Genomic DNA, 13,463 nt, shown 5'->3' on the forward strand with positions numbered 1-13,463 from the left:
CGGGCTAGAATAAATACTTTAAAAGATGAACGTGCACAATGACACGCGATTGGTTTCCTGTCATGTCATGGGACTCGGGTTGACGACTTTGGATTGGCCGAGATGATAAATGCCAACGTCATTTGTTGCAATGCATCGGCTGACGAGCGACGAGATTAGGAAAACAGAATAATAATAATAATAAAATTACTACATGGCCGGGTCTTCCATTGTAATAAAAGCACCAACTGAGACATAGCCGTTAAGCAGGATCACGAGACACATCGTGATGACATGCAGGGATAAATTTTTTAAGGCGTAATAACAAGGACGGGCGTCTGGGTGCGTTTCCTGCAAGTCACCATAATGTGCAGGGAGAACAAAGCAGGGCGAAGCGTTAGAGCTACAGATTCCCACATTACCCGCTGTCCCCAAGACGACTAAAAAAATAAATAAATAAAACTTAAAAAAGAAAAAAAAAAAAAAAAAAAAACATTTGCATTTATGTAAGTTTACATCATGCAAACGGAAGCAGTCGACGCGGCTGGTGTGTCGTAATTAACGCCATTGTTTCACAGCAGCGCGGAATCAAAAAGAAACATATATATATATATATATATATATAGATGAAGCAATAAACCAGTCAAGACAGTGTTTTGCAATTCTTTTAAAATAGCTATGACACTTTGTTAGGTGCCAACGTGCTATATTACATAATCAACGCAAAGTGACGGCAGAATAAAAGCGCATTCGTGTTTTATTAAATTGTATAAGCGGTTAAAGGTGCAGCTACAGACATTATATGTGTGTTTATCATTTATTTTCAACATGACTCAGCCACACAAGATGTGAAAACGAGAGCAATCCGATTTTTTCCCCCCTTCATGTTCTCTGGTGCCGCTCAGATATAACAGGATCGGTTTAATTTAAGGCGGTGTGACATTTGTTATTGAAGGAGTTTCCAAGTTTCCTAGCAAGCATGCTGTGGTAGACCGAGGCCATATTTCACAATGCTGCCATTGTTAGTGCGGTGAGAAAGCCCATGTCATGTCGCCCACCTAACCTTGCAGTGCAACACAGCACCGTTCAGCCCTCCACCACACAGCATGCACAGTCACGTACACCGAATCTATCACGTTTTGCACTTTTGTTATGTAAAAAAAAAAAAAAAAAAAAAACACATACACATACACATACACACACGCACATCAGCCTGCTCACATTACCGGTTATTCTGGAGGCATTTTTTTTTTTTTTTTTTTTTTTTAATTGTCTCCATGGTCTGAAACACTCAAAAAACAAACGATGGTAATAACACAGGAGGTATCAAAGTGTGTACATATTATTATTATTATTATTATTAAAATGGACACACATCTATGTGATTCCCATGGTCTCTTAGCATATACATTTCATATCGCATGCGTAGACACTGCTGTTTTTTTTTTTTAAGATTTCTGTTGAAAATAAAATCTACATGAAGGTAAGACTTCTGGAGTGGCGCCTCATGCCCACATGATAGTAGTAGTATTTGTTGCAGATAAGGACATTGGGACACACCACAGCTCACATATTGTACTTTGTATATTAATAAGACTATTGTTGTGCAAGACTTGTAACCCGGTTAACACAATTTGTCATACACACATTCTTACGCAATAAATTTATGCCATCCCAAGCTGTGGTTTACAAAATTCAGTATCGTAAACCATCCTTATCCACCATAGGTAGTCAGAGGGCATAAAGACGAGCCCGGCACAGGCCTCGACCAAGAAGCAACGTTCAACTCCTCAGCCACCCTCATGTTCTAGGAATTTATAACAGAGAAAGCTTCACGTTTTTTCTTTTGCATAAAGAAAAAACAATGCAACACAGTCCAGTAACTGTACAGAACATTAAGGATGGCACACCACAGATTATACAATATATGGCCTTAAGAGGCGTATGTAAACAAAATATAGCCATTTAACAATGATAAGTGATGTTATTGATTCTATAGGATAGGGATCTTTGGGAGAACAGTTGCATACAGACACAGTTATCATTTAAACATCGAAAATGAATGTTCACATATCAATCAGTTGCCCTTCACTGAGGAGTTATTAACTTCCACAGGGAGATCCTACATCTGTTATGGGTTTTATTACAATTATATAATGTGTTACAATACATTGCTCCTTGAATAACAATAACGATATTGGACAGCCACCAAAATGCTAGGTTCTATGCTTGCATCGTTTCCCCTGTATCTGAAATTGGAAAAGAACTCAGCAGATGGGATGGATTTTCTTAAAACATTTTGAAAACTTGGATGTCACTCTTCTATAAAGATGGCTTGTCTCTAAAACTAGGAAAACTAGGTCCATGTTTGAAAAAGAGAAAGGTCAACAGGAAAAATATATTTAAACTGCCTTCAACTCGTCCCCTCAGCGAGGACCTGTCCCTTTCCCCTGCTGCTCTCAGAGACCGCCCGAGCGGCTCACACAAAGACTGAAAGGGAAAAAATGGCCAAGTAGTGTTTGTCGTCTGGGGTTGGGGCATGTCTTGTTTTCCTCTTTTTTTTCTCTCTTCTTTTTTTAGGGTTGTTGTTGCGCTCTTGCATGCCAAGACCCTCCGTGCTGGGGAATAGTGCTCTCTGCTGGTTGCCTGAGTGGCACTGCAGAGCCGTGCCTCCACCGGGGGCTTTCAGTCCCTCAGAGCAGCTTCAGACTTCCAGTGACGTTGTTCACCATCTCCTCCTCGCCCATGATGGCCAGAACAGTGCGGGAGCCCGCCTCCACCTGAAAAACACCAGCAGGGTTACTGCTTTACTGCTGGGCTTCCCAAACATTTACACAACACCCCTTTCCCTTGAAAATCCACATTAAAAGAAGAATCCCTGTTGGATTAGTCTCTACTGTTGAATGGGATTCAGTAGAGAATTGGACAAATGTTTGTTCTGTAAATGGGGAAATAACAAAGGTGGGAACAGTGGAGGCTGAAATCAAATCATTCATTTGTCACTCTCCCCCCGGCCTTACTTGTAAACAATGAAACAAAAGTGAAATTAAAGCAGGCCTTATTTTTCCGGAGAGTCCCTGAAAGTACGTCACAAACAGTTTGGGAACCACCTTTTCTATGAACCGTCAGAAAGCCATTCACTTATTTTTTCTTTTTGTTTTATTTTCCTGTTTCTTGTCGTTTCATATAGCTTTATGTCATGAAAAATGCAGAATGTTGCTCAAGGATGTAGGAAATGATACAATTTTTTATTTTCTGTTTTTGAGTAAAAAGTTTGACTGCTTTTCCTTCTAGAAACCCTACACTGTTACTGTTCTGAATGCTTCTAAGTCAGTGGCTGAAACAAAGGACAACAATATAGTTGGACATCACCAAAACGATTGTTAATTTTGTTTTGTCTACTATATATAGCAAAATTAATATACAAGGGCTTTGCTCAGTCTCAGACTTAATATGAAATAACACAGATAAAGGTATTTTACAATTTAAAATATTAAAAATGTCATTAATCAACAAGAAAATGCAGGAGGAAGGATTTAAATGTGCATAAATGTTTTTTTTTTTTTTTTTAATAGTGAATTTGTAGCTGCTCTGACACCCCCTCACATGGTACAGGAAAACAGTCAAATGGCTAAAAGGCTCAAATGCCAGCGAACAAAAACAAATTGCACCGTCATTCCAGTATTTTGACAGATAAATATATTAGTGCAAGGGGTCACTTCAACTGCGCAGTAAATCACTTGACTCTTGATATGTTTTTCAAAGGTTTTTGTTATTTCGCATTTGCATTTCAGTGTAACCTCTATGAAAATTCAGGTGTGACTGTATCCAAATCAGGGCTGTGTCATATTATATCATTCATGATAATACTGGTATAAATTTGTTGGTGAAAAAAAGTGCCATATCCCGATATCAATGATATAGCAGTATGATGACATGTTGACACATTTGCACATCGTACCACGCAGCCTGCGGCGTTTTCTAACAACACACAGAGCAGCGTCACACTCTGACCAGGGATACAGTGTTCTCCACACCGCCCTTAGTATGAGGCTCATAAGAGACGACATATGTACCTCATGAGGCTTTGCCGCTGTGTGAAAAAAGAGTGGCCGCTCAAGTTCAACGTGCACCACAAGAGGCTATAGTTTAGATTTACCTCCTGGTGGCGATTAATATCCTCTAGCATCCTTACATCTTCCTGTGTGTTCCAGTTTGTTATATTCCAAGTATTGAGTCAATGCCTGTGTTTACACTGAATGAGAACAGGTAATGCTGGAGTGTCTGTTGTGTGGATGCCATTTTCTAGCACCCTCGTTTAACCAGAGGCCGGCGCTACTGTCACTATAACCTGGTTACGGATACATCTGTGACATTTATTCCTCTGAAGAGCAATATTCTTATGACTGTGATTCTAGGTTGCTGTTACAAATGGACTTGTAATGTTGGACAAAAGACGTGTGTACAGTGTCATTCTGAGGAAAACACGGTAGTTGTCTTTTCTTCCATATCCATATTTTTCCAAGATATTGTGATATTGTGACATTATTTTAAGGTGATATCACCCACCCCAATCCAAATTATTCTTCAGCAGTATCAAATACATGAAAAAATATGTATAACAGCACAAAGGTCTAGGTTACCAAATCAGATAAACAATTCCACAAATTTCCAATCCAAACTGTGGAGCTTAAATATGAACATAAAAATGTGGGATTGTTATTTCTTCCTAATATTTTCTCCTTCAGTATTAATGGAGGACTCAGAGGGAAGAAACAACCTGGTTACTTCCTCCTTTTAGCTCCGTAGTGGCAGCTTTTTTCAGTAAAAGCAGAGTGTGTGTGTGTGTCACCTGGGTGAGGCCTGCGTCCTGCACCAAGTAGGTGGGCAGGCTGAGGCTCATGGCCAGAGCCTGCAGCTCCAGTAGATGAGCCATGTTGGTGCCCTGGACCACCACCTTCTTGGCTCTGCAGAAACACACACACACACACACACACACACACACACACACACAAACAGGAAACACACAGAAACACACCATCACATTATGTTTTCATCAAGAAAGTTGATAAAAACTAAAAAATTATCAAGTAGTATTTGCACTGCAGATCTGTTTTCAACTGTACTCAAGCCAGCTTATAACTTTTCAAACGTATTTAGAAAATATTTGATGAACATGGCAGTTCTGAGGGGGACACGCCCTTAAGCAAACCTTCAAAATGAAGATTAAAAGCACAGCTGAAGAGTGGAAACACTTCAAAGAATCTAGCATTAAGGCTGTGACCACCCAGAGCGCATGAATATGGCTCCATCACATCTTTTCAATGGTTTGTTTGTGGCAGACGACGTCTCCTTCAAAAGATGCACCTCGCATTTTAGATGCAGTTCCCTCGGTGCTCCAGGTTAAATATGTCACAACTTTAGTCACACCTCACACTGCGTCAGTGTCAGACACAGAGAAAAAACCCAGCAGCAATGCAACCACCAACTTTTTCTTGTCCATTTCTATTTTAAATGTCACCCCTATTAACTAGAGAGACTGTAAGCTGAATCCACTGCTCCTCACACTGTTGCTGTCTGTGTGCAAGTGATGCTCACACTTGTGCCTTGTGTTTGATCAGGGGGAAAAAAAGGTCCTATGTCATCACAGCCTGATGCAATAACATTTGCCTTTCTGCGATAGTACAAGTCTGCTCCATCAGAGAGGAGCACATCCTGCTGTGTTTGCTCTGGTTCACAGTCGATGCAGTTTTTCTTTTTTTTTTTTTTTTTTAAATCAAAATCTGTTTACAAAATGTCTTAAATATATCTGTTGAAAGACAACATGAAATACAATGATAATGTAAGTGGTATGATGATCATGCAATAGCAGTGTTCAGGCTTCTTGAGATGATTACTCTTTTAACTGTAATAATTTCATGGAAAAACAGCTTCAAAACAATCAGGTGCTGTAGCCCTCATGTTGATGCCTCTGACTTGTAATAATTTCTTGTCACATATATGGTCATTTAAAGGAGACAAACTTTCAGGGAAACTACAAATTCAAGCATATTCAGGGCAAAGGAACCCACAACTGGATGTGAAATAAAAGATTCAAGACAGAAACGCTGCTCTTTAATGCACAGGCCTTACCCGCCATGATCCCATTTCCAGGCCATCTCCCTCCAGCTGTTCTTCTCCTGCAGAGCCTGGTACAAACCCACGGCAGCGTGGCCGACCTGAGCTGCCACCTACACAAACACATGGCACACAGCCAGAGTTCAGACCTACAGGGAAATCTGATGAGAACGGCTGGTTTTCAGAGGTGCAGTGTTGCTGAAACCTTCACTGCATGTTCCTCAACAACTTTTTACATGCTCAATATAAACTCAAGCACTTAAGTTCCTAAATAAGAGAAAAAATCTTATCTTCAACAAAGACTCATATGTAACTTGTGTACTTCAATCAACAATGAACATGAACTGCTGAAAACACGAACTGCTTTCTCTGAGAGCTAGAAAGCAGGGAACCTGGTCAGCTCTTATCTGCATCAGGAGGGAAAACCTTAAAAATTGGAGACAGACTTTATGGACCTGACAGAACCCAGACGGGCTTTACCTCCCTGTGATGCCAGCAGTTATGAGTCATAAAAGGTATGAGTTACGTCCTTAAAAATCATCCTTGCTACTGTTTCTGTGTGCACAAAGTCTTTCTTCCATTGCCTGTCAGTAGAGCAGCTCGGGGATTTGTCCTCAAGAGAATCTGAGCTCTCTTGCCTCTAGCTTCTGTAGAGAACTGTCCCAGATATTAGGAGAAATATGTGCATTCTGCTTCAGGGTGGATCTTCTATTTGAGCGCAGCACACTAATAGACATATACACCAACATGGTCTGACAGCAGTGCCACTGCACTGACCTTGCCCACTCCCATGGCCAGGTCCATGTTGACCACAAACACCATCTTGAACATGAGGTCGTCGTCTCCCTCCTCCTGAGGGTCAGAGCAGACAGGGACAGACACTCAGCATTGGCTTGGACAAACTCCAGGAGGTCTAAAGTACCAAGGTGTACCTGTGGGGACTAAGGCTAGCTTATGGGCACCTCATTCTCCAGCTTGTTGAAGTAGTACATGGCCGCCTCCTCGGCAGACACGTTCCGAGTATGCAGGAGTGCCTGGAGACATGAGAAAAGCAAAGCGATAAAATAAAATGTAATTTTTAAAGGCTGAACAGAAAGGGACAGGCAAGAGGATACAGCACTGAAAACCTTCATCTGTAATTATACTGGTGTATTTTATTTCAATAAAATCTCAATCTTTTACAAACAGTTCACACTGCTCACTAACACACCGCTTGGTATATTAAGGTGGTGGAAAATGGAATTAGTGGCTATGTTTACATGCGCACGTTAACATTCCCCGAGTATCTGTGATATTAAAGCATGGCTGTTTTGAGCTGGTGGATGTAAACACCATATCCCAGTTACAATAACACAGAGATAAGCGCTTGTCCCGGATATGAGAAACCCAGATAAGAGACTCAAGATATTCTGACATTATTTGGGATTCTGATGCATTATAACACATGATCCATCGCTTTTCACAGTCTGGGGAAACTCTGAGAATAGCTGGTTATGTGGCCACCGAAATAACTGGCACAAGGATGCAGACAGAAAGTGTATTTATTGGTGGAAACAAAAATACAGGAATATTGGAGAGAAGGTTACTAAAGGTGCATGTAAACAGCCCATCTTGAGTACCTGAATACCTTGAATGAGCCAGTGTTTGATTTACTTTGCGCTTGTAAACACGGCCAATGAGTATGTTTACATGCACACTAATACTCTGATCACTGACAATAAGCAGCTTACAGCCGGGCGTTTCCCTCAGAGAATTTCCTTGCATACACCAATCTGATTTTCTAGACTGCCAATAAGAAATTCTTAAAACTGAGAAGGCAAGGCTTCAAAATTATTTTCAAATCATTCCTCTCTGAATTTTTGTTCAATACAAAGGCAGAAAAAAAGATTTTCTGTGTCCTTTATCACTGCAGGCTCTCAAAGAGTGTGGGGGAAAAATGGTTTAAGGCAAAACTTTCATGGTTGAAGGTAACACACTTTCTCTAATAATGTGGTTTACATGGTTTCTTTATGTGTTAAGAAAACAAATACAAGAACCAATTTTCCAAGCACTGCCTCTCCTTTCTTGTACACTTCATTACAATTGTCTAAAAAAGTGAGAATCTTCAAATTTAATATTAAAAAGAGAGTGATGACAGTTGTTGTGATCAAGATATCAGGCCTGCTGTGTCAGAATAGATTTCTGACATGGGAAATTAAAAAATGACATCAAATAAAAATACATAATAGAAGGAAATCCAACTGAGATGTGTAAGTGCCCTAATAAATTAGCGAGTCAAAGAGCTGCCTCAGTCATCAGTGTGCACGTCAACACCGACACTGAGTGTATTATGTGTTAAAGTGGAATGCTGGCCCACCTGTTTGGCTGCCTCCTCAGGGATGTCCAGCTCTCTGAGCTGCTGCAGGAACACGGGGTTCACATCCTGAGAGCCCGAGTCCGGGCCCGACTGCTCCGACTGCTCCATCCTCAGCTGCAACAGGCAACAAAAACACTCAACGCTCTGCACAGTGCCACAAAACATGTGGGAGATACAGTATCATGACACAAACACACCACAAACATCGCCACAAAATCTGAATGAGATTCACAAATGAAGTGTTTCTTGGACATACAATGAAAATTATTTGTGCATCAAAATGATTGTGTACAGATTAATGAGCGATAGACCTGGTCATTTTATGAATACTATCAGAGCAAAATGTTTTTAGTTAACAGTATTTTTGGTAAAACTGGTCCCTGTCCTTTGCATGCCTTTGAAAAGAGCAAATTATCAGGCGACTCAGGAGACTACCAGGAAAATCAGTTAAATATGCATGCTTATTTGCACAAAGCAAATAAAAGGGGGCCACGGCGTAACAACACCTAGGTCCCTGGGAAGGTGATATGGTGTTTGCACAAGTTGATACTGATTAATGTCAAATTTTACACAGTGCAACCTATGTTATGATCACACCAAGTTAAGGCATTTTCACACCTGCCTGGTTTAGTCCAACAGAATCAAAGTGTGGTGCTTATCCCCCCTCGGTGCGGTTCGTTTGGGCAGGTGTGAAACCAGCCAGACCAAGACAACACATAGGAACACAATGAAGCGAGTGCTGACACGGACCCACAAGGAAACATATTGGTATTTAGCCCAAACGAGCACTGCAATAATGAAGAAATGCCAAAGCTGCTCATGGCGTTCCAACTGCAAGTTGGATTTTTTATTGACTAAATGTGTCTGTACAATAAAGTGGGCAAAAACCATCCGATGTAAATATTTCCTTGCGCCGCCCTCCACCCTGGTGATGATTTATCTGACCCTGACAGTGGGCCAACAGCTCCAACGTGCCTTTTGCTGATACATTTTGGTTCCTTCAAATTCTTGTCTTGTGAAATCAAACTGAAGCAAATGATCAACACGTCAACTATTCAGCTGAAACGGGACAACAGGTGTGACAGCGCCTGTTTGACCTGTTCACCAAGTAAATGCATTCATGCTCTGTCCTGCATGCATTAAAAAACTCAACTCCCACACATGGTTGAATATCGGGGCTTGAGGCCTTTTAGGAAATCATTAAGCATCTTCTGGTAGCCTAAAAATCCTGATTCACCAAGCAACACTTTATTCTAGAGAATCGTTTACTGTTGCTCTCCACTTTACTCTGTGGTGTTCTGTTGTAGTAACTTAAAACATTTATTAACCCTTCTGTTACTAACATTTTTTTTTAATCAACTGGGGTCAGTTTTACCCTAGTAATTTAAACCTCCAGGAAATTGTTATAATAATAACTGGTACTCATGTTTATGTGCCAGGTAGCCTACTAGTCCAGTAATTTTAGGCCAAAATTGGGGTCAACCTAGGACAAATTGCAAGAGAAGCAAACTCAACTGATTTTGTATCCTCAGTTTGTCCTGAGTGAGGGGAAAAAAAGTCCCAAGGAATCCCATTGGTGGAAAGTTTTGAAAATCACCTATTTATGACCACATATTACCAAAAAGACAATGTTTTTAACACACAGGGGAAAGGGGTTCAAAATTTTACTTTCAGATATCACTATAAAAATTCACAAGTTGATTACACACACAAAGATAAGAAAAAAAAAGTCAATTACAAGTTCTTTGAATTATTCTGTTTACACATGCATATCACACATTATCTGATTTGATATGCGCTAATAAGGAATATAAGGAATAAATGCCAGAACAGTTATTTAAACAGTGAATTAAAAGGTTACTATATATATAGTAACCTTGAATTAAAAGGTTACTATATAACAGTGAATTAAAAGGTTACTGTATATATAGTAACCTTTTAATTCACTGTTTAAATATCTGTTCTGGCATTTATTCCTTATATTCCTTATTAATGCATATCAAATCAGATAATGTGTGATATGCATGTGTAAACAGAATAATTCAAAGAACTTGTAATTGACTTTTTTTCTTATCTTTGTGTGTGTAATCAACTTGTGAATTTTTATAGTGATATCTGCAAGTAAAATTTTGAACCCCTTTCCCCTGTGTGTTAAAAACAGTGTTTTTTGGTATTATGTGGTCATAAATAGGTGATTTTCAAAACTTTCCACCAATGAGATTTCTTGGGACTTTTTTTTCCCCTCACTCAGGACAAACTGAGGATACAAAATCAGTTGAGTTTGGTTCTCTTGCAATTTGTCCTAGGTTTTTTCATAAAATGACTGGACTATACTTCATGTGTTTTGTTGACTACCCCTGGTGGTGCTGAATGTATGAGCCGAAATGAAGAGTGGATGGTAACGATTTGAAAAAACATCTTAATTTAATGTTCTCGCAGTCACATGTGCTTCTGCCGAGCAGGTTCACGTTACAGGCGAACTTACTGACGGACTTCTGAATGGACACCGGGACGCTCTGTCCATTCAAGAGAGCAGGGAACACATCGGGACCAACGTTAAAAATTTACCGTTAGCTGAACTGGAACATGTCAATATACAAGTCATAGGAAATAACTAATACATAGTGCAATAAAACACGATAAGCAGTAGTTGACCAAGAGGGGTTGTTAGCCTGCCAACTAACTGGGCAACAACGCTCCTGCAGATTTCCAATGAAGCTTAACATCAGCACTAAGCTAGCTTACGGCTAGTTAGCTTTCATTTAACAATACGTTAAGATTTCTAGATCAATACTCCCATTTAACCAGAACGCATAATGCTGAGTCATGTATCCCTGAGAGTTAATAATGTCAGGCACTGTTTACTTTATTTGCTAAACAGCAGCTAACGCTAGTTACATGTCTAATGCTAGTTTAGCAAGCTGACTCAGCTAGCATTAGTTAGCCGTGCTGGCTAACGGCGGCTAACGTCGCTGAGTCCTACCTGGTCCGTGCAGCTAGCTTAACGGTAGGATGGCGATGATGACAACTTCCCCGCAATTTCTGCAGATCTTCTGTCCTCTTTTCAGCGGCGACAAAATACGTTCTTATTGTTTTTTACAGAGTAATGACAGGCATTAGGGAGACGACGGCGCTGCCTTTCGGCGTCTTTACTCCATTTTGGAGCCTAAGTTGTGTTGGGTTTTTTTTACCGGATACCGTCACTTGTGGAGTCCGTCGGCAGCATCCTGTGCATGCAGCGCGGCGGAGGTGCGAGCCTGGAAACTACAACCAACCAGGGTTGCCAGGTCTGTGAAACAAAAGCAGCCAAACAGCAACTCAAAACCAGCCCAAAACCCGCCCAACCTGGTATAAAAAGGGCCCAAAAATCAGCCCAATACCAGAACTCAAAATATGCCCATAAAAATCCATATATGTTGCTTTTAAAGTCCAACAGCATTGCTATAATTGCAAAATGCACTATGATATCTATAAAATAACACCATAAACATTAAAGGCAATTTCCCGAAACAGTTCTTTCACCTATTTAATTTACAGTACATCAGAACTTAAAATATAATATGGGATACCTTACTTCGGCTGACAGGCACCGGGCACGAGTGGTGCTGCTGATGTGATTGGTCATGTGCTGAGTGGCCTCACACAGCATTGGCATATTATTTGTCTGTGGAGCAGGTGACATATGTGGATAGTTTATATGCTGATCTGGCCCGGAGTCAGTTTGACAGGATTTGGGTATAAACATTAGTCATTCAAAATATGAGTCTTTATTCATGTCTGCTCAAGCCCAACCCGCGGACAAAATTTGTTACCCGCAGCAACACTTAAAAAGTAGCCCAATTTGGCGGAAAAAACGCGGACTTGGCAACCCTGCAACCAACCCTGGAACTACAAACGGTGCGAGTCAGTGTCAGTTCCTCACTCATTATCATGATAAAATGAACAGCTAATGCACAGACACACACATACACACACACACACAACACATAACACTGGTATAATTTTATGAATACTTTATTACATCGCCATCTGTGAGAATTTGCGCCTTCTCTTATTAAACAGGTTAAATCACTACAGTTACATTATTAAATCATTATGTACAATGATATTAACACGGAAAAATAAGAAACATCTTTAAATTTGCTCCTTGCAGAGCCTGCTCTACATAGCCAAATTTATACAGCCTAACGACACAGTTAAAAGTTTTCCCTCAGTCATCTCCAGCCAGGCTCTCATAACCCATCTACACTGACAGCACATGGCAGTACAAACCAGCCAGACAACATGAGTCACTGTTAGTTGGTTGTGTGTTTAAGTACTGTAGTGATGAGCCTACACACTACTTTCTGACATGCTGAGACCAAACCTGGGGAATGACACACTCAAATCACTTCAAGGGGGGTGCATGGGCAGCAATGAGCCAGGCAGTTTAAAGATAACCCTTTTCCACTGTCTTTGTGTCTTTTTTTCTTTTTTGTTTGGTCACCAACCATTGGGAAGCCATGAGTGCAACCTGCAACCCCAGTCTCTGTCCATTAAACAAGATCACACATTTTTCAGCTTGGATGTGAGGAAACGTCTCTGGTGCACGAAGGATTTCACCGAAAACATGAACGGAAAGCCTCCTTTGTTCCAACAGAGAGCAGAGCAGTGTAAGAAAATTATCAACTATAGCTACTGAACCAGTGACACAATGCACTTCACCAGGCAAAAAAAAAAAAAAAAAAAAAAAAAACAGCAGTGTGCTCAATACATAATTAATTGTAACTGGGGAAAAAAACATGCCAGGTAGACTCCAGCACACAAAGCAGCGTCACCTTGTGTCCACTACTAGAACTGCAGCAGAGATACTAAAGATGGTATTACTGCCCAAAAAAAAAAAAAAAAAAAAAATCAAGAAGTACAATCACCTTGGTTTGCAACTGAACAAGGTCAGCAATGATGCAATACACACCATACCTTGTTCAGAACGCTAAAAAAGGAATGTTAAAAATGTACAAAATGGAAACAC

General features: G+C 40.3%; 1 protein-coding gene across 1 annotated transcript; it reads right to left on the reverse strand.

The window, feature by feature from the left end:
* Window positions 1–1,305: 1,305 nt before the first annotated feature.
* LOC115359392 (probable peptidyl-tRNA hydrolase 2) lies at window positions 1,306–11,697 on the reverse strand. Its single transcript, XM_030051835.1, has 7 exons — window positions 11,436–11,697; window positions 8,453–8,566; window positions 7,059–7,130; window positions 6,874–6,948; window positions 6,112–6,209; window positions 4,832–4,946; window positions 1,306–2,759 (listed from the first exon to the last, which is right to left on the reverse strand). The coding sequence occupies exons 2-7, from the start codon at window positions 8,558–8,560 to the stop codon at window positions 2,673–2,675; spliced, it is 555 nt and encodes a 184-aa protein (XP_029907695.1). The 5' UTR covers window positions 8,561–8,566; window positions 11,436–11,697; the 3' UTR covers window positions 1,306–2,672.
* Window positions 11,698–13,463: the final 1,766 nt, after the last annotated feature.

Source organism: Myripristis murdjan, chromosome 5 (genome assembly GCF_902150065.1).
Source record: "Myripristis murdjan chromosome 5, fMyrMur1.1, whole genome shotgun sequence".
Classification (NCBI taxonomy): Eukaryota; Metazoa; Chordata; class Actinopteri; order Holocentriformes; family Holocentridae; genus Myripristis; species Myripristis murdjan.